This window comes from Furipterus horrens, unplaced genomic scaffold (genome assembly GCF_987537825.1).
Source record: "Furipterus horrens unplaced genomic scaffold, mFurHor1.1.pri manual_scaffold_3, whole genome shotgun sequence".
NCBI classification, from domain to species: domain Eukaryota; kingdom Metazoa; phylum Chordata; class Mammalia; order Chiroptera; family Furipteridae; genus Furipterus; species Furipterus horrens.
The window spans coordinates 169,817,186-169,843,068 of NW_028327173.1; the positions used below are offsets into that span (position 1 = coordinate 169,817,186).

Genomic DNA, 25,883 nt, shown 5'->3' on the forward strand with positions numbered 1-25,883 from the left:
TAATGATACTTTAACACTTGAGCATAGGTTTTTTTTATTTTAGTGGTTTATGCTCTCAAGCATTAATAATGATTTGCCTTTCCACTAGTCTCCATTTAGATTTAATAAGGAATTCATATTAATCATTAAAAGAAAGGGACATGATTCTTCAAGATAATCAAATATTGACAGGTTAGAAATAGCTTTCAGCCTGGGTTCATTGATATAGGTTATGTGATATAAATATTTATTTCTTTTCTGTCACTCAGAGTAAATGCCACCAATTGATTCAGCATTGATATAGTGTCAACAGTTCATAAGAAACATTTGACTGGCTTGTGTTTTCCGATTAGTCTCTGCTCTATAAAGTGGGATTTACTAAATCTCTCCAATTGTCTGCTCATAGAGTGTGACTGCTTTTTGAAACCATTATTGCTTCGATTTGTTAAGCAAAGGTCCAGTGATAGGACTAGTTTCTATCAGACTTTTACATATAAAATAAGGATTAATTGAGCATTTTTATTTTAATCATTTATCAGCAATAGGTACAGATTCTTCATAACACAAGCAGACAATAAACAAAGAATATTTTCTGTGCTGATCCATAATTGAATTCCATTTCATTTTCCCCATTAATTTCATTAATATTATATTAAACTAAGCACTTTTTTAAAAAGTTTAACATTTAGTCTTTGGAATAGAGACACTATTTTTCTGTTATTGCTTAAATAGAGGATTCCTTTTTTTCCAGCTTTAAAAAAAATGATAAGGTAGTTTTGGTTTGTTTTACTTAGAACTATAAATCAGTACCAATTATGTGTTTTCTGGATGTGTTTTTCCCATTTCAGTTTAACATTGGCCCTTGTTTTGAAACTGATTAACAATGGCCCAGTGGGTCAATTTAAAGGATTTAAAAAGTGCACAGTTACTCCAAGTATGTGTAACCTTGACCTTTACATTTCTAAAGTTGTTTTTCCTCATTTTATATTTTAGATTTTGTAGGAGATTTTGTGACAGTATTTTTTTTATTATTTCTAATAAATCAAGTATAAATGTACTGAGAAGTCACAGATCCAGAACTAATTCTGATCCTGCTGTATTTTTGACTTGTATTTTGAGAACTTCAAATGCCTTTGGAAAAACTTTCTGTGTTTCAAAAAAGAAAAATAAAAGAGGAAGAAAAATAGGTATCGTACTATAAAATTAGCTTTAAAAACTAATTCTCACTAGTATATAAAACTCTTAGATTCTTATAGCTCATCTTCAATCCCAGATGGAGACCGAAACATAAATGAGACTGTGTATGTTAAGTCCAAACTACATGACACCCTCCTCTACCCACACAAACATAACTTTCCGCCCCGGGTGGTCACATTTGCATTTCCTCCACAGCACCTGCTTCTCTGGCAGCAGGAGCAGGGCCCCGTGCCAGCCATTTCTCCAGGTCGTTTGCTGCCGTGGCAGTTGACACGTAATCATAACTCTCATGGCTTTTTCTTCCTCCACCTTCACGTCTGTTTGTTAGTTTGTCTTTTATTTGCTTTTTTAAATTTTTATGTAAAATTTATTTTGGTATATTTATTGAATAAAAATTTTATTTCACCTTTTTTCTATGGTAAGAGCTACGTGATTTTAAAAGCAGTGTTCTTAAAAACAAATACCATAACTAATGAAATTGCTTTTAACTTCTGAGTGCCCTTCAGTTGATTGTTTTTCTTCCTGTGGGCCAGTGATCATGGGTGGAGATGCTGTCCCCCCATGCTTACACAGGAAATCAACGGCTAAGATAGAGCCTGGAGAGGACCATATGTGAGACTGAGTTATAGCCCTGACTAGTTGTTATTGACTACTTATATGACCTACATGAATTAGGCTAAATGCTTACAATGCTGTAAAATTTTGTGAGTTTTATGATATCTGATCCTATCATATTTAAACATTGTACTCTGTGGCTTTTAAACACCACTTTTGCATCTTAATGAGCACTCTTTCTGTACTTCATTTTGAAAAGTTGGATTAATGTGCTTATCTAAACTAAAAAGGCAAAAATTTTATCAGCTGTTTGTTGATTCCTTTAATGATTTTTCATAGTTGAGATCAATTAAAGTAATACATTTTGATCAGAGCTATGAAATTTTGAAAATTTTGTTTGTAATCAATTCATGAGGTTGGCTCTAATAGTTTTCTTTTGTGAAACTTTTTTTACATCAATAATATTTGTATACCATATAAAACTAGAAAATTCAAATCAGTAAAATGAAAAATAATCTGATATTTTAAAATATAAAAATCTTATCAGTGAGGGCATAGGTCAGGCAAAGGTCTGTAAAACTTTATGAGAACATCATAGGAGCGCTCTATCCATTTTTTTATGGATACTGTCTTTTTAAGTGACATTCTAGAACTTGTTCAAAATCATTTTTATCTTTATGTGTCATTTACAGTCTTCCTCATTATTTAAAGGATTCCAAATTCCCATCCTTGAATTTACTTACATAATACTTAGCACACACACAACAAACAACATTCCCTTCTCTGACTGTTTGGGATGCCTACCACTCCTGCTTAGGTTGGAGCCCTGAGGATGCTGAGAGGGGGTAGGGGAAGCTGCTTCCCTTCTCTTTTCAACCTGGTAGGTAGTAGAGGTAAAAAGACTGTGATGTCGGGATTATAATGGTTGAAGCTGCTCAGAGACATGCCATACTTACTCCTTCGCTGCCTTTTCTTCCAACAAAATACCATAAAACACCGTCCGAAGTCCTAGGTTTATCCCAGTGTATTATTAGAATGTGTAATATCAGTATATCTTGGTATGTATATTTTTCTGAGAAGAAACTACTGGCCCTTTTACCTGGAAGGCCCTGATGGAGTAAGGCAGGTGGAGGGGATATGACCGCAGATTTCACTGCTCCAGAGCCCGGCTCCTATGTGCTCCATAGCTACAGCCTGTTCACCCTTAAATCCCAGTGCCACTGATTCAGAATTTGTAGACTTGAGTGAGATATCTCTCTCCTAGAATTTTACTTCAGGCCATGATGACGGTGCAGCTTGTTAGGCAAGTTAATGGTACAAATTAGGTTGTTATAGTTATGTTTAGATTACCTAGAGAAATATTTTAAAGGAATTAGCCTATTTGTACCCACCAGGAGATACTGCTATTTACATACGTATCCTTCGTACCCATCCATCAAAGTAAATCCAATAGGAACTCTGCTAGTTTAGCATCTCAAGTTGCTTTATGTGCTTCCTCTCTTTTTTTAAATGCTCTCTTAAAATTTATCATTTGGTCCAGAATAGTGAGGTTTTCTTTTCTTCATGCCACATCTTTTACAAAGGTTAAACTTTTTTATATATATATATTAGTAATATGAAGGTAGTGAAGAACAGAATTTCTCCAAAATGGGGAAATAGTTGCCAGTTTTTCTGACTTGTCTGGCATTTCTTCACTGACCCTAAATATAGTAATTAGCTAATAGCAAATTGCATCAATTAGGTTGTACTACAGTTGGGTGCAGAATTGGCCTTTAAACATATATCTGTCAGTATTCTTTTAGGGATTGGCAAAACAGCTTGGAAAGTAAGCTGTTTCTGTTACCCACACTGTACTCCTAATTATCACAGTTCTCTGAAGCTTCAGCCTCAGAGATGTATAGAAGAAAAATATTTCCTTTGATAAATGAAGCCTTGCTTTATTCAATTGGTGGAAGTTTAGAGTACAGCAAAATAGTTAAAGCTTTACTATAATGGTTTGAAAGCAAACTATTTTTTTCCAGGTGATATTGAATTAAAAACTCCATCCATTTTCTGCTCATGCAAGGCAGTTCAATTCCCTGGAAATTGATTTTTTTTCAGAGCTTACTATGGCTTTTCCCAAGCTCTAGCTATATGGAAAATAACACCTTTCTTGAAGCCACTTAGTGATAAAGTTGGCAGTTAATTTTTAAGCAACTGGACCACTGTAGAAAATTACTAAATGCATCAAATATAATCTGATAAATAATTATTTAGGGAATTCTTTAAAACTCTTAAAACATTCTGTGGGCACTAAAATAATTCACTATTATTTGTGATACAAACGAGAGTAGTATTTGTGTCATAACAGTTTTACAGAACCTGGGAAACTGTATGCTGTTTGGTTTTTTTTTTTAATTATGGAAATGACTGTAAGAATCACATGCTTATGTTTTCTCTTATGCATTATATTTTGCTATATGTGCATATTAAAGTGCATTGATTTAACACTTTCATCAGCATAATATGATTTCTACCCAGTTATTGCTGTATACTAATTTATCATTTCCAAAAATAAAAATAAAAAAGCTGTATCTACTCTAGGAAAATCATTAACATCATTCAGTTTGTTTAATGTTAATTATAGGGTCACCTGAGGAGTTTTCAGGGGCTGATTTATTTACAGATCGTGAATTAGATCACTGAGAGTGTGTGTGTGTTGTCTTCCTAGGTGTGACTTTGGTTATGTGCAGCTCTTTGGCATTGGTTATATGTAGTACTGGATACTGTGTTCTTATCGGTATCTCTGACCTGACCCTTTTGAGCTATGTTATATCATTCCATTTTGACACCTTTTATCAAACTTTAATGAAATGACCCAGGCAAACAAATTGTCATTAAACTTTCCATCACTTTGTCCCTTGGTATCGTCTTTTATAAATTGGACAGCAAATGTTGTATTGATCTTCTCGTTCTTGCAGCTGAACTTGAAATGACCCACACTGCTTGTTGTTTATGGCCCAGAGTTGCTTTTCCTTGACATTTTCATCCACAGCATGACACCCTTTTTGTTTTTCTTTCTTTCTTGTGGAGATGAATGAACAAGACATACGATATCGAGACACTCTTGGTCATGGCAACGGAGGCACAGTCTACAAGTGAGTAGTTAATTTTGTTTAAACTTTCTGTCCACTTTTGCCACATGTGGGTATTCAAGTTCTCCTTGGAAAAGATTTTTAAATGACGACCAGCACTTAGATTTTATTTACACATTTGACTCCAAAATTCTGCAAGGCATCTATTTTTTCAGGAATTTCTTGGAAAAGTGCATTTATGTAGCCTTCTTAATATTTCTGAGTCTGCATCTCTCCTGGCTGAGCCAGTAATAGTTCCACCATTAGCAAGTGTACCTTTAACTGGCCAGAAGTTTAATACCTTTTGTTTCCTTTGCTCTTCAACACCATGATTTTTTTTTTAACTTGCTATCACCCTATGCTAGTCCCCTGCCTGTTTGCAGCTATGCGCAGTGGAAGACAAACCTTATAAACACCACTGCTTTGCCCTGTGTCAACACTACAAGTTATTAAAAAACCTTCTTCCTGTTGTATTTCTTTCTCTCCTTACCCTACTCCCCTGAGAGAATTTCTACACATTGATGAATATGTTAAGTTATAAAATTCTCCCAAATTCCAGTTGCAGTGATCCTACCCTAAAGGAGTGTTCATTTTCATATTAAAAAATGCTAACCATAAAAAATTGTTTTCTCAACAGGGAAGTCTTTCTCATGCAGTAGTGCAAAGTTTAAACTACATAATGTAATATCTGGTACTTAATAGTCTGCAATGGTGTATGAAAAATATTCCACCAGGAATTAAAAAATCCATACTCTGTAAGAAAGCCCTGAGGGAGTAATAAAGCTTTCCTCCAGAGAGCTGTTTTCCATACACATGCTAACCCTGCAACACATTGTGATTGTGTTTTTACCTTAGATGTTTTAATATTGATATTAATATATATTTTCAAAGTTGTAAAATAATTTATTTTCTTATTGGTTACTAATGTTCTTAGAATTTTAAGTTCTAACCAGCCACATCAATACAGATAGAAATTGCCCTGTTGCCCTATGATGATGAGGAGTCACATCCAAAAATCCTAGAACAACCTCCACATGTAGATGTAGCCTTGGCATAGAATTAGGTTCCTCAGGATTAGAAGCTCCTTCAAAGTCATCTGTTCCAATCCCCCACCCAGGGCTTTAATCCTCTCTGCAGACAGCCAGGATGTGAGTCCTTTCTCCTGAATCCAGTCATTTAAGAACTTATTTTTACATATTTGTATTATTTTTTCCTACATATGACTGGGTACTGTGAATCGTTGGTCTAAATGTTAAGTGCTTCCACTAGATAATTCAGAGAATTAAGTAATGACATATTTCTTATACAGTCCTTGGGTCTTGCCTTTAAAATGATTGATGGCTAATGTGTCCAATGAGTTTGAGGCCACTATTGGCCTTCCTTGGATCATCCTAATATACCTTCCCATGCAGCTCACAGTTCTGCACAAATAGCACCCCTTCATTTTAGTCTTCTCCTCCTTACTCATATCTGACCTGGATTTTTACCCTGTTCTTAAGATTCTTGGGCTCAGGGACCCTTAGAAAAGAAAGAATGTGTACATCCTGATTTCCTTCTCTTGAGTTTCATGAAGGGAGAAGTTTTGAAAGCCTCAACCTTTCTTCTTATGCTGATAGCCAGATGTAATAATACAGGAAAAATTTCTAGTGACTCTTTGGATTCCTTTTATTGGCTTCAGATAGAATCCAAAAACAATTAGACTCCTAACCCATTTCTTATTTGTGCTATTTCATCAAATGTTAACTGTCAAGCGTGTTTGTATTTTTTTAATTGAAGGGCTGTTGTGAATTTACTATCCTGGTTTGTTCTAGAAGGGAAAAAACATAAGACTGTTAAACACTAGCAGATAATTTTCATTAGAAATAATGTTAAAATTCTGGTCTTTTACCTTAAAATACAGATAGGTATAGATATAGATACAGATATAGATGAAAGGGGTCAGGGAAATTGAAAAAAAAAAAGCCCACCCCGCAAGGAAAAATTAGAAGAAAATTATGTTAGTATTTTTTCAATAGTTTTTAAATTGTGGTAAAATATATGTAACATAAAATTTACCTTCACAATCACTTTTAAGTTTGCAGTTCAATGGCATTAAGCACACTGTTGTGCAACCACCATCACCATCCATCTGCAGAACTCTTCATCTTGCAAATCAGGTGCCCTGTGCTCGTTAAATAATAACTCCCCGTTCGCTCAGTTAATGTTGTTTTTAGCAAGAAGCATGGCTAGAACTTCTCCTTTTATTAGGGCCACAATATCCAAGGGAACGTCCTCCCACGTGTCCTTAGCCCAAGTTCTTTAAGTTGCTAGAATGTTGTGGTGGTATTAGCAACTTACCCTAAGAGTTCATTTAGCTACCATTTCTTAGGCTCAATATGCATAATTTTAAGATTTAATGTTTTTGATAGAAATCATTAATGGAGGGTGAGTGGCAGTATTATGATCAGTTTAGTACTTTTTGTTTTGTATATTTGATCTCTTATCAAAAGAAGACATTTCAGTTATTGTATTGCCCAGGTGATTCTTAAGGGGAAAGGCCATGAAGGTACCAAATTGCATAACTACTTGTCATTGATCACTGTTTTCCAGTTTTCCCTGGGCTTCACTGTATGTTGTTTTTATGTCCCTGGCTTTTCGTTCAGCATAAAGAAATGGTATAATCATCAAGAAATGAAGATTACTTTACTAAAATCTCTATAAAATCAAATGTTTGATGTGTTATGATTGACTTTCTCCTACACTATGTTTACCTTATAATGGTGTTGACTATAAAAATTGTGATTTTTTTCAAACAAAATGATTACATTACAGGCTATGCTACATAAACTAGATGAGGAAAATATTGGAAAATTCACTCATTGGTAACAAAACTGCCTAATGGGCCCATTTAATTTTTTTATAAAGTATAATAAAGCTGATAAATGCAAAGCAAAAGCTTAATATTTCAGTCTTATTTGCTTCACTTGGTGGGATATTGTGATTTTCAAGGGATAAACTGCAATATATATTATTTAATAGTTGATCACATTTTCATCCCTTAAGTCTAGATGTTCTCCCCGGTTACACAATACAAAATTCTGGGCTCAGGCATTTAAACCAAATGTGGCATCTGTGTAGTCACCTGCTGAGCTGTTCTCTGTATTATGATAGTGACCTAGGCAGATAATTTTAAGTTAGTATTTCCTGGATTACTGGTTTGGGTGAAATGGATCATAAAGGAAATACCTTAGACTAAAATATAGACCAGGCCCAGGAGGCAAAATAATTTAGGAAAAGAAAATGAATGCACTTTCATTATTGCTCCATTTACCAAAGTGCTACAGATTGTTCCAGAAAAATTAATTTAGGGAAGACACATGTTCTGTTTCCCTCTGAGATTCATTGTGAATTTCAAAAACTTTTGAGAAACTAGAGAGCAGTATGTGTTGTGCTTAAGTGTGGGGGCTCTGAGTTTGAGTCCTGCATCTGCCACTAACTAGCCATGTGGCCTTGGGAAAGTTATATAATGCCTTCTGCCTCAGTTATGTAAAATGGGGATAATACTAACATCTGTCTTACAGAGCTGTTGTGAAGTTAAATGAGATGTTCCATGGAAAAGGCTTACCACTGTTGACTCACACTAAATGTTAGCTACTGGTAACAGTAGAACTAATAACAGAAAAATCGTTAAGCCCTCTGCTTCCTGTGTTTACTTGGCCATCGGATTCTTTTTCTGAAATACACCTATAAACATCTCGCAGAATTAGAGTTGTGTTGAATTAACTTTGAGAAATTCTACATTATATTATGATATGTAGTATACTTCTGTGTTTTCTTCTCTTCTGTAGTTGTCTCATAAATATAATTTATTATATCTTACATATTATCTTACATTGATTTTTTTAAGTTTCAAAGTATTTCCTTTCATCGTAGTTTATTTTGTAATTTCTAAAAGACAGCTGGTATAATGTTAAGCCCATTTTACCAGTAGAAAAAGCCAGGGCTCACATGCCTGTGACCATTCAGTAGCAGAACTCTTCACCACTCCTTTTCCTTTCCCTCTGTTTTTCCCCGAACAGTGTTGTTTCTCAAGGTCAAGCAGAGTCCATTGTGTTTCCTTGCATTTTCTAGTGTATCCAGCATAGTCCTAAGGATAGAATAGATGCTTTATATGTGTTGGCTGAAATGGAATGAGGAGAGTGGAAGTTTTTACAAACAGGTTTTAGTAAGGCTATTTAATTGGGTCCTTCCCATATCTAGCTTGTTTTAGATACTGCCTAATTCAGAGGCTGCATAATTGTTTTAGGACATTAACCCAGAAGAATAGGAATTTCTAAACTAAGGGCATATATTTAAATGATTAATTTTCTTTCAAATGTTAAAACTGAGTACATAGCATTCATTAACCCAACATACTAGTCACTGTTCTCTTTTTGGATAGTATGTCACATTGAAATGAAAATAATTAACAGCCTCAGTGACTTTGGAAACATTCTGTGATAATGAAAGCCAGTCACTCAGGTTTTTTGCTCCCTCCTCACAGTTTTGTGAAGTCACTTAAGCTTTGGGTCCAGAAGTGAAGTTATATTTAACTCCTAGAACTTAAATCGTGCTATGTCAGTTAGCCAACAAGCACTTCAGGATCATCTTTTATATTTTTTCCTTAATGCAGATTATTCAGGTTAAGACTAAAGTTGTCAGCTTTTTGGCCATGTATTCTATCTAGTCCCTTAGGTGTTTAAAAACAGTAGTGAATTTTCTATCTCCACTGCTTCCAAGTCTAACCTAGATTTGGGGTAGAATTTTTTCAGTGATATGATGAGTAGCATATATGCTGTCTGTGGTGTTTTGAAGATTGGATATATGCCATTATTTAAGAATTAATTTTATCAATTTATCATATCTGAGACAAGATGACAAGGGAAGAGATAATAATTCTCAAAGGTGTTGGTCTCTTTATGTTGTCTTATCAATTTTGTGAGATATTTGTTGGGCAATAGGGTGAGGGTGGTCCTTGGAGATGGTAACTGAGATCATGTGAACTATTAAATTGTGTTCTGCCCTTGTGACATGACTGTACAGGCTGGCTAAAACATTACCTTTGTGTTTTGGAGCTGGAATTATATCAGTTAAATGGTATATTTTATGAAAATTAGAAAATCTGGTGATCAGGTAAATAAAATGAAAAAATACATCATTGTCTAATTAAATGCCGTTTAATTAACAAAAATTTTCAAATCATGGGAATCCTAAGGGGAAACATAATAAAAAGAGTCCTTGACGAAACCTATGTAGAACCACAGAGTACCCGGAAAACTTTCACTTCTTCTTTTATCAGCTGACCCTAAGGTGCTAAACCTAAACAGCAGTAGGTCTGATTTTAGCTTTTCTACTGACTGCAGCAGGAACATGCACCCCCTCCCCAACACTTTATATGTTTTCTTTGAAGTGCATCTTATAAATTAAGAGTAGGTTTTAAATGGCCTTAATATTGACCCAAGGGTAAGATGATGATTTGATTTATTTTAACTTTAAATTTCCAATCAAATGAAGAGTGTTTTCCTTACAGCCAAGATCATATTTTTAACAAGCAAACAAGACATCATCTTGATGCAACATTAAATACTTATATATGGCTGGATTGCATTATAGTACCAAGTGACAAGCAAGGATATTTATATTTCCAGAAAATCAATGAATGTTTGTCAAATAAAATTAATTATGTATGTTTTCCTCTCTCCCTCTGTCAGCATTCACTGTTATAGGTTTGTTTCATACAATATAGTATGTATTGTATTGATTACAACCTAAAGAATGAACTTGAGCTCGTGATTCTCTATACCTTTCCCACCTTTGCTTCCCTCATGCACATTCCTATAGCTTCACACGTGCTCATATCCATTATTGCAATGATGGATTATTGGCATCCAACCAACATGACAGGATGTCACAGGTCGCTGAGCAGAGATTTTCAGACTCTGTTTCCACTCGAATTAACTATTATTGAAATAGTTTATTGAGATTGAAGTATTGATCATTTTCTGCTAACCTTGGCTTAAGGGAAAGAAGAGGAGATGGTGGTGTTTTTGAAAGACACTAAATTTCATTTTTAAAAATCTCATTTATTTAGCCTTTTCTTCTTCCAGTTTTATAGCCCCTATCATTTTATTGCTCGGAAAAGTGTGTCTTGGCTTTATTTTTATGACAGTATAATTATACTTCAGAAATGCACTTGATTACTGTGGGTAACAAAATTGTTCTAGTATATTGTTTTGGCCAATATTGCTATACAAACAACTTTTCAGTCAATTGAGTCTGGTAAAAAATCAATACATGATGGTAATATTTTAAGTATGAATTTGCTGAATCTAAGTATTTCAACATCATCTCCTTTCAGGGAAAAATAGTTTTGAAGTAGCAAGACTTCTAATATCTTCTAATACTTTATTGTATTAAAAATGTCTTCTTGCCCCGGCGGAGTGGCTCACTTGGTTAGAGCATTGTCCTGCTGTTCCAGGGTTGCAAGTTCGATCCCCAACCAGGGCACATACATGCAGGAAGCAACCCATGAATGCATAGAAAGGTGGAACAATGAGTCGATGTCTGCCTGCCTGCCTGTCTGTCTGTCTGTCTGTCTCTCTCTCTCTCTCTGTCTCTCAAAAATTACTTTAAAAACATCCTTTCTTTATAAAGAAATTTAAAGTCCTAGCAGTAGTGGTTGTGAGCAGATAAAAACATAAGACTACCTCTGTTTTTATAGGGTAGAAGAGATCTAGTTTCTGTTTGAAATTTATTCTCTGGCTGCATTAAGAGGGTTTAACATCTTGCAGTATCCCACTTTTAGATTCGGAAGTGTCTGGTTCTGGGTACTGAGTTTACAGAGAGATGTGGATAGTTCAGAGACCACCTAGGGGAGCCTGGAGAGAATAATAGTAGATGTTAAAACAACTATTCCTTGGCTAATAGAATTACTGCAACTTAACTTATTTGGTTTACCCTTTGGGTCTCTTTACTTTCAAAACCTAGAATTTAATATTTAAATACCGAGATTAATTGTATGGTTATGCTACTGGAGGTGGTGCATTTCTTGATTTATAAGGCACATTAATTTTTTTAGCAGTTTTACAGTATATGCTAGAAAATTGTAGTTTTTTGGTTGGCATATAGCACAGGCAAATATTTGTATACCGTAGCATCTAGGGTATTTACTTAAATTGCTTTTTTGGAAAATAATTCACTGGAAAGTCCAAAAGGCATTTACTGTGTATAACTTTCTGCCATGGTTTTTTTCATTGCTCTGTTGTTGGTTATTTTGATATAAGAGACCATGTTTCCATTAAATTGCTGCCTTACTGGAATGAAATATGTTTAGGTTCTGATTTGTGCACTAACATTAAATCGGAGGAGTAGATTACTAAATTAGAGGAGAAATCGCAATAGAGACTTAAGTTGTGGATATTAACCATAAAGTTATTTTAAATATTAATTTAGTTTTAAGTGTGACTTTGTGTTATGCTATCCTCTTGACTCTAAAATTTTTATACTTTTCTTGTCACTATTACAAAAGAAAAAAAATGTACTGTATTATTTCTTAAAGCAGAGTTAGTGGGTTTTGTTTTGTGAGTTCAAATAATGAAATGAAAAATGTTCAGACAAAATTAGAACTTGCTTTAGGGCATAATCAATATAGAATTTTAACAAGGTTAGTGTATTTGGAAAATATGTATTGTGTAAGGTTCTCAAACATACTGATTTTATTACGACTGCTAACTAGCAGCAAAATGTAACAATATACTTAGTCAATAAACTAAAGCTCTGATTAAACCATAATTAAGTTTTCAGAAAAGGTATCTAAAAACAATGAACAAAATATATTTTTACATTTTTCAACAGTAAAATGTATAGCTAATGAAACTTTATAGTGGTAGGAAAAATGCTCTATGAGATAAAATTTAGAATGAATTTTTACCACAAATACATACAACAAATTAAATTTCTGTAAACCCGTTCTACCTTCTCCCTTGTAACTTGTTTTGAAGGTAGATGGGAAGGACAAATGAAAAGTTTCCCTGCTTCCCTGGAAGTGGAAGTAAAATGTTTCAAGGCCCTGACTGCCCACAGACACTCAGAGCACAAGAGGTGCTCAGAGTCCTAGCAGCTGCATTTTCCCATTTCCAAGCTGGGCCACCATTGCCCGCCCGGCGTTAATCCCCCAGCAGCAAAGAGTGGCGCTGGGGACAGAAGGCATCACCACTGAAACGCAGTGCTTTCTTATTTCTTAAGCCCTTCCCAGTAAGTAAGTATGTTTTGGTTCTGAGAGAAGAGCTCAAGTAAGCAGACTATGCAAGATTAATGATTTCTGCTGCCATTTTCTAGCAAATATACTACTGTTATACTTTTTATTTTTTTGTATTGGGTGCTTGTGCCTTACAGCTGCCTTTCTTCTTTCCTCTTTCCCTGGAATTTGTAATCTTTGAAGTAACTGATTTAATCCAATGTCAAAAATGTCTCTTCACCATGTGATTCTCCAGAAATTATACCTTTGGTTCTTCATTGCCCATGACTTTGTGAGTGTATTTTTGTATATTTAAATCATTGGAATCTTGGTGGTGTTTTGGCTGCTGGTCTTATAAGGAAGTTAGTTTTCCTCCTCCCACATAGACCCCGCTTCCTCTCTCCTTCCATTAATCTTGTGTTAAAAATAGTGTGACAACAATAAACCTTAATCTCTTGAATGGATTGGAAAATACCACCTTTTCTTGACTAATCACAGAGGCTGTAAAACAAAATGTTGCTTAATTTTTGAAGAGCGTATTCTAATATGGTTTATGTATTTTTGGAAGTCACTAAAGATATCTCAAAGAAAAATGTGGAATTGCATTTAGACTACAAATACTTTACATCTGTTGTCCAAAATATAGCTCCTCAACATAGAGGCACAGTGTCCTGTGCAGGAAAGTCACTCAAATTCCTTCTTGTTTTGCAGTTTAAATATGACTGTTCCCAGATGGTGGAAGTTACAATGGTAGTGTGAGTGTTAAGTTTTTAAGTTAAAAGAAATAATCCTTTCTGGTTTGTTTTGACCCTGGTCATGATATGCCCATTTCATGAAGTCTGTTATGCACAAAAGTGCACAAAATGAAGATAAAGTGCCTCTTTTCAGCCTGACAAAAGCTATTCCTTTGCAGAATGTAGCTGCAGCGAAAGTAAATAAATGAATGGACAGCAATCACAGCCTAGTTGATGAAACTCTTCAATTAAAGCACAGGCATTTACATGGTGTAATTTCCCTAAATTGCCAATGAGCCCCTTTAGACACAACCAGTGTTCAAATTGATTTCAGCATTGATTTTGGCTGAAGCTGATAAATTTCTGCTTGTTAGTTAAAGTAATTTTGCAGAAGACTTTGTACTGCAGTATTGAAGTGTTCATTTAGCTGATGGTTAAAAGAGGAGTTATTTACAGAGGCCTCTACTGTTGTTCTGAGATGGGACAATTCCCCAATCATCTTTAATTTTTTAGGCTTCAGTATACCAATCAATAGGTGATTGAAACTGATTAAAACTTACCCAACCAGCTGCCTATGGCAGTTTAATTAGAAGCTGGATGATTCTTAAATTAAAGTTGTCTTATTTTCATTGCATAGCCATCTTCCAGAAGAGTAAGGGACTAACAATGCTGAAAACTTCAAGTTTGGCTTTGTTAAGGTACCTCACAAATGCTAACTCAATAGCTACTTCTAAAGGCAATTCAAAAATGTATTCAGAGTATTTTTGCCTTTATAGAGATTAGAAGTAATTATATACTTGCAAGTCAAGGAATTTTTTTCAGGCACAGGGATAATGTGATATGTGAAGGAACAGCTGTTTGTGATATATATATCTTAATTCATAAACAAGATGAGTGCCTGAGCTTATTTTTAAATACTGCAGTACAGGATGCAACTAGCCATCACGTAGTCCTACACATCTCCCCCCTGAAAACCATTAGCTTTGAATTTATATTTTTCTGTTTTGAGGTCTGGATTAAAATCAATCTCCAATGAATATTTTTTTAAACAAATATTTTCATATAATTACATGTTGACTTTTCAGCAATATTGTGAGCAGGGTTTTAGAAGAGAGATTGTTGCCTTTTTTTCCCCCAGGGAAGCTTCCCCATACTCATTTTCTTTAGTGTGGGACAATTTCTTGAGTTTTTAATGGAAATGGGTTAATATTTCTGTCATAGGGGACGTATTACATCTGGTAGTACAGGGAAGAAGGGAATAAATGGCTCACTTTTCAGAGGTGCATTTACTCTTCGACCCACTAGGGCCCTATTTAGTGTTCTAGGAGGTAATTTAGTAAATTGTGCTTCTGTGGCCTGGAAAAGTTAATGCAACTCTGAAAAGTGAGTCATTCAATCGATTCTCCCTATTGCTTTTTAAAAATCAACACTGACCATATCCAGAGAACCTTGAAGACAACTGGAGTTAGAAGATCTAGAAGCAGCCAGTTTATACATTCATGTGGGTTTATGGGGGACAGGCATTGGATTTGGCTTCAGAGAACTTGAATCTACTTCCCATTCCAATGCTTATCAGATAAGAATCTTGAAGCAGTTGCTAATCTCACCAAGCCTTCCTTTCCTTACCTACGAAGTGGGGAGGGATAATAGGAATATCTGTCCTACAGATGTTTGTGCAAATCAAGTAGCTTCTCTGTATAAAAACTTTTTATATACTGTAAAGCACAATAGAATATTAATTAGTAGTAGTAGAAAGTATTCTGAAATAGACATTTTTGTTACTGATTTTGGAAAGTGATTTATTATTGATTTTCCACCAAGAAACTATAAGCAGAGATTACATTGTAAAGAAACCATTTCAGGAGAGAAGTTGCCTAGCTAGTTAATCCTCAAGGTATTTGTAGTTTCCCTACATGTATTGCCTAACTACTCCATGTCTTTCTCTTATTCTTATCATCAGGCTTTATTTCTCTTGCCACTCTGTTTTTTCCATTACATTTTTTTCAGAACCTTTTGTTAAGAGATCACTATGACAGTAGCTTCCTTGATCTCAAAGGTATTTAGGCCATATATTAAAAGACATTACTCTAGTTGATATGGGGAGTGTTAAAGGCTTGAACCAGGCCGTGTCAGTTTACAGAAGAAATATGGAGGCAGTCGTCGGCAGCCGTCCGTCTCGAGAGACGATGGTGTAGCTTCTTAAGAGTCTATCTGCACCGCCGAGAATGGTTGTGCAGTCTGACTCGGGAGTGACACGGTATCTGTCTCCTCCCGTGTTGAATCGACATCTTGCGATGACGCTGGAGTGTCCTCTCCAGTGAAGCTGAAGCTACAGAGCCTGGGCGGGGTGATATGGAGGGTCTGCTGTTGCCCATGCAGCAGACCCCCCCTCTCTTCGCAGCTGAAGGGTCCAAGGGAAAGACGGAGTCGATACAGCTTGGTTTCAGGTGCGCTGCAGGAGTTGCCGGTGTTGACTACAACGTCAAACCGCCTTAGGGACTCCGGCTCCGGATTTTCTGTCGGGGTTTACTCCCTTAGCCTTTCCCCTGAAGAGGTATGCCGCAAGGCAGCGGAGGTTTTTTTGGAGTCAGAGTTTTCCTTCTCTGATGTGCCCTGACTGGAAGATCGAACCAGCGACACTTAGCTCGCAGGCCGACGCTCACATTAACTTTGAGACAGGTGTGGGAGTAAAAAAAGTTTTATAACCAGAGTAAATAGAAAGAAGACGACATGATAAAATGTAGGGTTATAGTAGCTTTTCTCTGATTGGAAATTTCTCTAACCCAGACAAGTTCCCCATATCATATATCAGGTTGGTTTGTAAGCCATGTTTGTGATCACCATCTTGAGAGAGTTGTTAATATCTGTAACCTAATAACATGTTTGGTTTGACACTTAAACTATGTGTGGGGGTGGGTTGTTTAACAACAAATTATTTTGCAATCAGTAGTCAAGCATCTGTAATGGGTTTTTTAGGCAGAAGGAAAGTTGGCATAGACTGTTATTTGAACTAGTAGTCTACATAAAAGCTTCTTTCTACAACTGCTGTTTACTTTGGATTTCCTTATTTTAACAGCTAGAGCCTGGCTAATGTGTTTATCTATTATGGAAGGCAACAACTGTCAGTGTTGATTTCCCTGAAACTATTTGAATTCTGTGGATGGCTATTTTTAGTATGTGACATATTGGTAAAATCCACCCCAAAGAAACCTTCGAAGAGAACAAATCTCTAAAACGATCAAGCAATAAAAAAGTTTTTCATTAACTGAACCACAGCTAGTTTCCATTTGGTTACTGAAAACATGTTGTTGCATTAAAAGATGACATGGGGGTGTTAATTAACCTCACAAGATAACAAAAGATTTTTGGTTTCTGTACGTGTGTGTGTGTGTGTGTGTGTGTGTGTATATGCACTTGACTTTTGTAAGGCAAAGAAGCATACTTCTGGTTTGGTGTAGGCTTCAGAATTACTCTAATCTTCTGCGACAGTGTAATACAGCCAACTCTCAGGTTCCTTATTTTAAATAGGAGACTCATAATGGATTATCACCTCTGATGAATAACCCATAGACATGGATAACGGGGTGGGGATTGACTGTGGGAGTGGGGGGTGGGCTGAGCAGAGGAGGGCAAAGGGAGGAAAATGGGACAACTGCAACAGAATAACAATTTTATAAAATGTTATCAACTCGTGCTAGGTATCTATCTCCTAGTGGTGCGTTTAGGCCTTTAATTTCCATCATCTCCTTTCTTTTTGTTTTATTTTTTGTGCAAAGGCTATAAAGTCTTGGAATGGAAAAACTACTTCTAAGTTGGAGAAAAACTTCCATTGCTTATTCTAAATTTACATAAAATTTGAGTTACTTATTTTTGGAAAATAAATAAAATGTGATCTAAAGAGCAGGAAAACAGCATCTGTAAGTACGGAAACCAATGCTCTTACATAACGTTGACTCTAATGGAATACCGTGTATTTTTGATAAGGAAGTAGATTTAATTATTAAATCTCGGTATGGCCAATTTTTAACTTTCTATGCTAACAAGAATCAAGAGTTGCATAAATAAGTAAAATGGGTAACCAATCAGAAATTTTATTTTAGACAATGGTTTCTCTACTCCCAATCAAACCTTTTGTCATAACAAATCAGATCTCAGAGAAGTTTCTCTTTCACCTTGTCTCCTCTCCTTTGCCCCGCCTTTGATGGACATCCTGGAGTGGCATTCAAAGAACAGAGAATCATGGAAGCTGTGAAACTTTTGCCTGAAAAACAGAAAACTGATTTTATCACTGAGGAGAGCCATTACCATGTCTGAAGCAAGCTAATAACAAATGTATTTGTAGCTTCTATTTATTTTAAAACAGCCTTTGCTTACTGTCTTTCTTGCCTCCTACCTGTTCTCTAAGAGATCCAGGGAGCAAAATAAATAAACATCACATTCTTTCCTGCTTACCCAGAATAAGACCATTCCTTTCTAATTACTGGTTATTTCTTAAGCCAATTCCTAACTCTTCCTTTCACCATTTTAGTGACTGGATTATTTTCTTAGGTTTCCCATTCATTTAGAGAATTTTCCAACAATTGACAGCACTCTGTAAATAATTCATAGAGTAATTGTATTCCTCTTTTCACTAACCTTCTCCCAAGTATGTTATGTGAGAAGTAGAACTTAAGTCAATGGCTTTTATTCCACATGGTGCATGAAAGCATTGCCCTGCTCCCATCACAGGGCAGTGGCAGTACAGTTGTTTCAGTGTCCTTGTTTTGCCATTGTGATCAAAAGTCACCGTGCATGCAGTTACTCTTGAGATTCTTGCTCCGAGAAGCACAAACGGGGGAAAGCTGTTTCCCTACTCATTTTGATGACCATTTTGCTAACAAATTGACATTTATAACATGTATCATTTATGCCAAATTATGAAATATTTACATTTGGATCTTAGGTCAGCTCCTCTATTCTTAAATTATATTCTACCTCACAATCACTAAAGAAGCATAGCTACTCCCTATTATAAATTGCTTCTCATAATTTAAAGTAACTTGATTAGAATTTTGGGAAATTAACATGCAGAATAGCACCATAGAAATTAGATGTCTGCTTTAATTGTCTGAGATTACACAAGCTTTATCAGAAAATATATGATCAGCTCTAGGTTATTTATTTTGTGAACAGGAGTCAGCTGGGACGATTCACATTTTTTTGGTTCTCCTAGAATTTGAAATTCTAAGCATAAATACTTTCCGTAAACAATGTAAAATACAGATGCATTTGGTTTACGCATGACATAGACTTGTGTGGGGGTCCAGATGTTGGAATGTGAATGCAGGTTGTTTCTCCCGTATGTCCTGTGTGAATGTAGGACTTTTTAACATTTTGTTTTTAATTTATTCTTTTTCTTTCTTTCTAAGTTTTAAAGATTCTTAGAGAAATTCAATTATTCTTTGGAGTGATGTATCTTTTTAAAAATTCTCATTAGTATTTAGATGAAGAAGAGCATAGCCTGTAGCCTTTTATGTATTGTACTAGACCCATATTTGAAATTTCAAGGAGCAGATATTAGACTTAATTGCATGTGTCCCCAAGTATTATTTCTGAAATCAGTCACATGTTTTCTTGAACACCTACTCTCTGCAAGGTACTGCACTTGGCAGTATGTGAAATTTAATATAGCCCTAATTCTCAGGGCCTCAGGGACACCATTCTCAGGGTTCTATTGCTGGCTTGTTGTCTGCACCTTCTCACGTCCTTTACTGGTTCCTTCTCATCTTTCTGACTTCTGAATTTGGAGTCCCTCGAGTCCAGTCCTCAGACCTTTTCTCTATTTAATTTCACTCCTAAGAGCTTTTATACTTCCATGGCTTTACATAGCCTCTTCTGTTGATGAAGCCCTGTCCTCAGTCCTGAACTTTAGGCTTATATCTAAATACCAGTTGCATGTCTTTTAGGCATTTCAGAATTTAGGTAAAACTGAACTCTGGATTTCCGCTGAAACCTGCTCCTTGTATTATTCTTGCAGTGTCAGTAAGTGGAAATTCTGTTCTTCAAGTTGCTCATGGCAGAAACTTTGCTATCATTCTTAAATCCTTCTTTTTCCCTCACACCACCAAATTTACCCTCAAGTCTTCCTGGCTCTTCCTCACAACTGTTTTATGAAGCTAACCACCTCTCACTACTCTTTTTCTACCATCCTATTCCGAACCTCTGTTCTCTCTTGGTAGGATTATTACAGTGGCCTCCCAGTTTCTAGCCTTACTTTCCTACAGTGTGTTCTCTTCACCCAGCAGCCAAACTGATATTTCTAAAATACGTTTAAGCTCTCCTTCCTCTCACTGTGGCTTCTCATATCCCTGAGAATAATAGTCAAATTCTTCTCCATAACCTAAATGGTACTACATAACCTGTCTTCCCATTACCTTTCCAACATCATTTCTTACAGCTGGCCCCCTTGCTTATTCCATTTCCACACACATCAAACACACACTTCTCTACCTTGGGGTCTTTGAATACACCGTTTCCTCTGTCTGGAGCCCTCTTCTTCTAGGTAGGTAAATGTTGTGGTCCTTTACTGCTCACATCTACTTGATGAGAGAAGCATCCCCTGACTTCCTCCCCACCCCTAATATAAAAAACATACCCCTAATCTTGGTCACTCTCTATATCCTTAGCTTTATTTTTCATTGCACTTCTGCTACCCAACATTTTGTAGTCAGAAAAAGTGACCTATGTTACAGACTTTATTGACCTGCTTTGTGCCCTAGTACATAATCAGTTTTTAAAGAAATAAATATTCTATACTTGAAATAATGGATATTCTCAGTTTGATCCATATAGGCTCAGTGACCAGCCTGTCAATTATGATGTTAAGATCTTCTGAACTTTATTAATTTTGATCTGATTATTGATTACTGATATATTGATTATTGAGAGACATTCTCCCACTTTGTGGGTTTATCAAGTTTTCCTGTAATTCTCTCTGTAACATGTAGGTCACTTTTTCTGACTACAATACAATTAGTTTAGAAATCATGAGTTAACCTCTTTATACATTTGGAAATTAAAATACACATATAAATAACTTATGGATCATACATCATAGTAGAAATAAAAATATTTACAACTGAAGAATAAAAAAAATACCATATATGAAAACTCATTTAGGCAGTCAAAGTCTTACTTAAAGGATAGTTTTTTGGACATACATTAGAAAAGAATAACTGGATATTAGTAGGCTCAGCAGCTACCTGAAGAATTGTTTTAAGGGGAGGCATTAAACCCAAAGGAAGTGGGAGGAAAGATACTAAAGAAAAAAATAATGAAATTAAAATTCAAGAAATCCAAAAGCTGGTTTCTAGGAAAAATTGATCAATTATAACAGAGAGGACACAAAAAAACAAAATTAGGATTTAAAAAGGCAGAGGGGAGGAAAGGGGAATAAGAAAAAGGTGGTCAAAACGTACTAACTTTTAGTTACAAGGTAAGTAAGTAGAAGGGATGTAATGCACAGCATAACAACCATACTTAACACTGCACTGATGTGTGATAGATACATAGGAATGTTGTTAAGAGAGTAAATCCTAAGATTTCTCATCACAATGCAAATATTTTTTCTTGTTTTGCTCTCTTTATTATATCTATATGAGATGGCGGATGCTAACTAAACTGATAACGGTAATCATTTTACAATATAATTCAAACCATTATGCTGTACACTTAAACTTATACAGTGATGTATGTCAATTATATCTCGTTAACTAGTGGGGGGAGGGACACATTTCCAGACAGAGCAGAGATTTTAAAAATAAGAGGATACTATGAATAAGTTTATAACAATAAATTTGAAAATAGAAAATGGACAATTTCCTAGAAAATTTTAAAATTGTCTTAAGAAAAAAGAAACTTATAGCAATTTACTCATACAGTCAACAAATATTTATAAAATGTGCCCAGCACAGTTTTAGACACTGGCCATACAGTGGTGAACAAAAAACAATGAAAGTCCATGTCTTCATGGAACCTGCTTTCTAGTGGTGGAAGACAGATAATTAATAAATTAGGTGCTGATGAAAGCTGTGAAGACTAAAGAAAGGGAGAATGGGCTGTTTTATATAGGCTAGTCAAAGAAGTGACATTGGACTTGAAGGAAGTAATGGAGCAAGCCAAGTGGTTCAGGCCAGAGGAGAAGGTGCAAAAGGCCTGAGGAAGGATCGTGTTTGGTGGAACAAAATAAGTATTATGCATAATGGAGATTGGCAGAAGCAAGGATTAGTGAGGTGATCAAGATCAGATCATGAAATCCTTATAAAGACTTTTGATTCAGCAGTTAGAAATATACCCAAATGGGGATGATGATGATAATAGCTCCTACTCATGTTATATATCAATTATATCTCAATAAAGCTAAGGAGAAAATAACTTCTGTTTATAAGATTATGGAATTAATTAAATGTATGTAGAATTTCTTTGTAAAATACTATCCAAGCGATAGATTTCTGTTTCATCCATACGCAGTAATCATCTGTTGAATGTTTATTAAATAGAGAGCACCTACCATGGGCCAGAACTAGTTCAAAGCATAAAGTAATCAAGACATAGTAGTTCTGCCAAGTACGGGAGACAGACTCAAACAATATTTCTGCATTCTACTCTAGGAGCTATAACAGAGCTAGTAAAATCTGAAGACTAGGAGAGGCCTCAAAATTTTACAGTTTATGAGTTGACCCTTGAACATCACTAGTTCAAACTTATATGTAGATTTTTTTCCCAACAAATACCTGCACCATATTTAATCCACAATTGGGAGTCCAAAGATGCAGAGGTCTGACTGGATGCATTGTCCTATGCCATTTCATATATGGACATTCATGGATTTTGGTATTTGTGGAGATCCCGGAACCAGTCTCCCTTGGATACTGAGGGTAGTTAAGTTTTTGGGAAATCAAAAGTTATACACAGATTTTTGACTGTGTTGTGCATAGGCCCCTCCAACCCCCACGCTATTCAAGGGTCAACTATATATTAAAGGAAGGTATGTGGATTCTTTTTAGGGTAGCTTATATTTTTCCTATTTATTTAACCCAAGAAGAATGAAAAATGTAAGCTTCTCATTAAGCCATGGTGATTGTCAAATGGTGTTTCTGCTGAAATGAATACCTCAGTGTGGCACTGACCACATCTGTCTGTAGTATAAACAAGTTACAGTAGTGGGTAAGAGAACAACACAGTAAGAAATCTAGAACTTGAGTCATGTTGTAACCGTAACATGTCAGATGGCTATTTTAATTCTTTGTGTTCAAAGTTGGTTCAACATGAAGTAATTCTACTGGTTTTTCTTAATAAATGATATACTGCAGCCAAACCATTTACCAGTCTTCGTTGTTAAAGCTAACTTGCTATTTTAGTCTGTTTCAGCAAGATCTACTCTCAGAACACCTAGCTATCCTAAAAACGTCCAGTTTCTTAAAATATAATGCATGCCAGCTCTATCTTCAATGCTTTACCTATGTTACCTCACAGAATTCCTCACAACTCTATAAGGACTTGACACAACTGAGACACAGTGAGGTTTTCTAACAGTCTAGGTTTACATTGTTAAGAAGTGGCAGATCTGGGATCAGAATCCAGGCAGTGACTTCAGAGCCTACACCCTTCACTCTGGCTGTCAAAATAAATGGTGATGATTGCAGGATGCTTCATTGCCTGGAGAGATTCAGATCTAATGACCCTTAGCCTGATTGAAATAGGCCGGTACCTTTGTAAATTTTGAATTATGAATTCCCCTGTTTCAGAACACAGTGAAGAAAACTTAAACATCACTATATATTTCCTTTAGGTGCTAGAATACGTATATTCTGCCACAGTTTCAGTCTTGGCTTTGCCATGGACTAGTGTGTGAGTTTCGACAAGTTTTTTTAACCTGGGTTTTGGGTGTTTCCACTGTAAAAGGGAAGGATTAGATCAGACAAGTCTCTACATTTCCTACTAAATCAGTAAATTTTCTGAGTCTGTGCTCTATTGGAATTAAAGGTTGATATAAACTTTTCTGTCAGTCGTCTAGAACCAGTTGTTCCAAATGAAAAAGGAAAGAAAGTATGGATAATAAGTTGTCTTCACTTTTGCTGGACTCTTTGTTATTTTAAATACTCTAAAAAATTATACTAAGGTACTACCTTTTGCCATCCCAAAGTGTGTATGTTGTGTGCTTAGTTTTAAGGGCTGGGAATATTCCCTGAAGGTCTGTGCTGGTCACAAGCAAAATGGAACACTCAAGACTAAGCACTAAAAATATCTCATAAAATGCTTTCTCCATGCACTCATTGGAACAGGTAATTACTGTGGCAACAACAAACTAATTTGAAGTGTTAGCTGTTAATTAAAAGAATGCAGAGGTATATCGTTGTCTTTTAGTGTAACCAGAGCTTCCATTCGAATTTCATTAATCACTTCACAGTTTGTGTTTTAGAAGGTCAAGACTGTTGAGATGCAATATCCGTTGAAAGAAAACAAATTCCTTTTCTCCAGGTGGAATGCCGTTTGCAAAGTTAAGGGGCACACAACACTCATACCTGGCATTGCCTTTGTCATCCACTTCTCCTTGATGATTAAATGTTAAATCGGTACTGTCATTGCACTGTAAACCAAACCACACAGCATCTTTATTGCTCGAAATTGAACCTAGACTTCCATGGATGAATTAGCGTGCATCATAATTAAATCATCAAGCCTTCCTTTGTATTTCACTTGGAAATAGGAGACCTTTCTTTTGGAAAAGAGATCAGCTTTCTTAACAAGCTAATTAAGTTACCAAACTGTTCAGTATGGTGTATGTATATTGACTATCTGCTGATCACTTACTTATAGCTGCTGTTGGTCTCAGAAGTCCGGTTGTTGTCCAAAGTATGCATTGTATATACATTCAACTGCTAACTTCACATTTGAGTCTTTGGTTAGTGATTCTAATATAGAGTATTTTTAAAAGTTGAAATTGGAGTAGTCTATGGTATATAAGAGGAAAAATAATATGTCATTAAATTTTAATATTATATCACCTATATTTACATGGAATAAAGTTGCAAAATGTGATTCCTTCAAATCACATTTAAAATTAGCTTAGTCCAACACCTTCTCAGTCAGGCACTGAGGAAAATATAGTGTATGTCTTTTTTGTCTTTTTAAAAATATGTTTTACTGATTATGCTGTTACAGTTGTCCTAATTTCTTTTCCCTTTGTTCCTCTCCACCCAGTGACCACCCCCCTCCAGTTGTCCCCCTCCCTTAGCCCATGCCCATTGGTTGTGCATATAGTTCTTCTCAACATCTTCCTGTCTACTCAGCTCCCTCCTACTATACTTCTTAATTCCTGTACAATCTCCCTCCCTTTCCCCCCTTACCCCTCGCCACTGACCTCCCTCCAAGATGTTCCCCATGCCTATAATTCTTTTCCCACTCTCGTTGCCTACTTAGTTTGCCTTTGTTTCAATTCCCTAGCTTCTGTTGTTGGTTGTTGTGATACAGTTTTCATTTTAATGTTCATAGTTTGATCCTCCTTCTCCTGAACAAGTCCCTTTGACATTTTATATAACAGTGGTTTGGATCTGATGAACTTCTTCAGTTTTACTTTGTCCTAGAAGCACTTTCTCTGCCCTTCTATTCTGAATGACAGCTTCTCTGGATAGAGTAATCGTGGTCGTAGGTTTTTGCTTTTCATCCCTCTGAATATTTCTTGCCAGTCCCTTCTTGCCTGCAGAGTTTCTTTTAGAAGTCAGCTGATAGTCTTATTGGGACCCCTTTGTACGTAATTCTCTTTTTCTCTCTTGCTGCTTTTAAGATTCTCTCTTTATCCTTAATTTTTGACATTTTGGTTATAATGTGTCTTGGTGTGGTTCTCCCTGGGTCCAGTTTTTTGGAACTCTCTGTGCTTCCTGGACCTGTAAGTCTATTTCCTTCCCCAAGTTAGGGAAGTTCTGCTTCATTATTTTTTCACATAATTTTTCAATTTCTAGTTCTTCTTCACCTTCTGGCAGCCCTGTGATTCAGATGTTGGCCCACTTATAG

The 25,883-nt window shown here is 35.8% G+C and overlaps 1 protein-coding gene across 9 annotated transcripts in view; it reads left to right on the top strand.

Annotated features, from left to right (window-relative positions):
• The window catches only part of MAP2K5 (mitogen-activated protein kinase kinase 5), a 255,139-nt gene that overhangs the window by 52,060 nt on the left and 177,196 nt on the right, over window positions 1-25,883 (top strand). For all 9 annotated transcript variants that reach the window (XM_090270812.1, XM_090270814.1, XM_090270815.1 and 6 more), the window contains exon 8: window positions 4,804-4,868. In XM_090270812.1, the coding sequence (XP_090126938.1) occupies window positions 4,804-4,868 (65 nt within the window). The remainder of the gene's footprint in view (window positions 1-4,803; window positions 4,869-25,883) is intronic.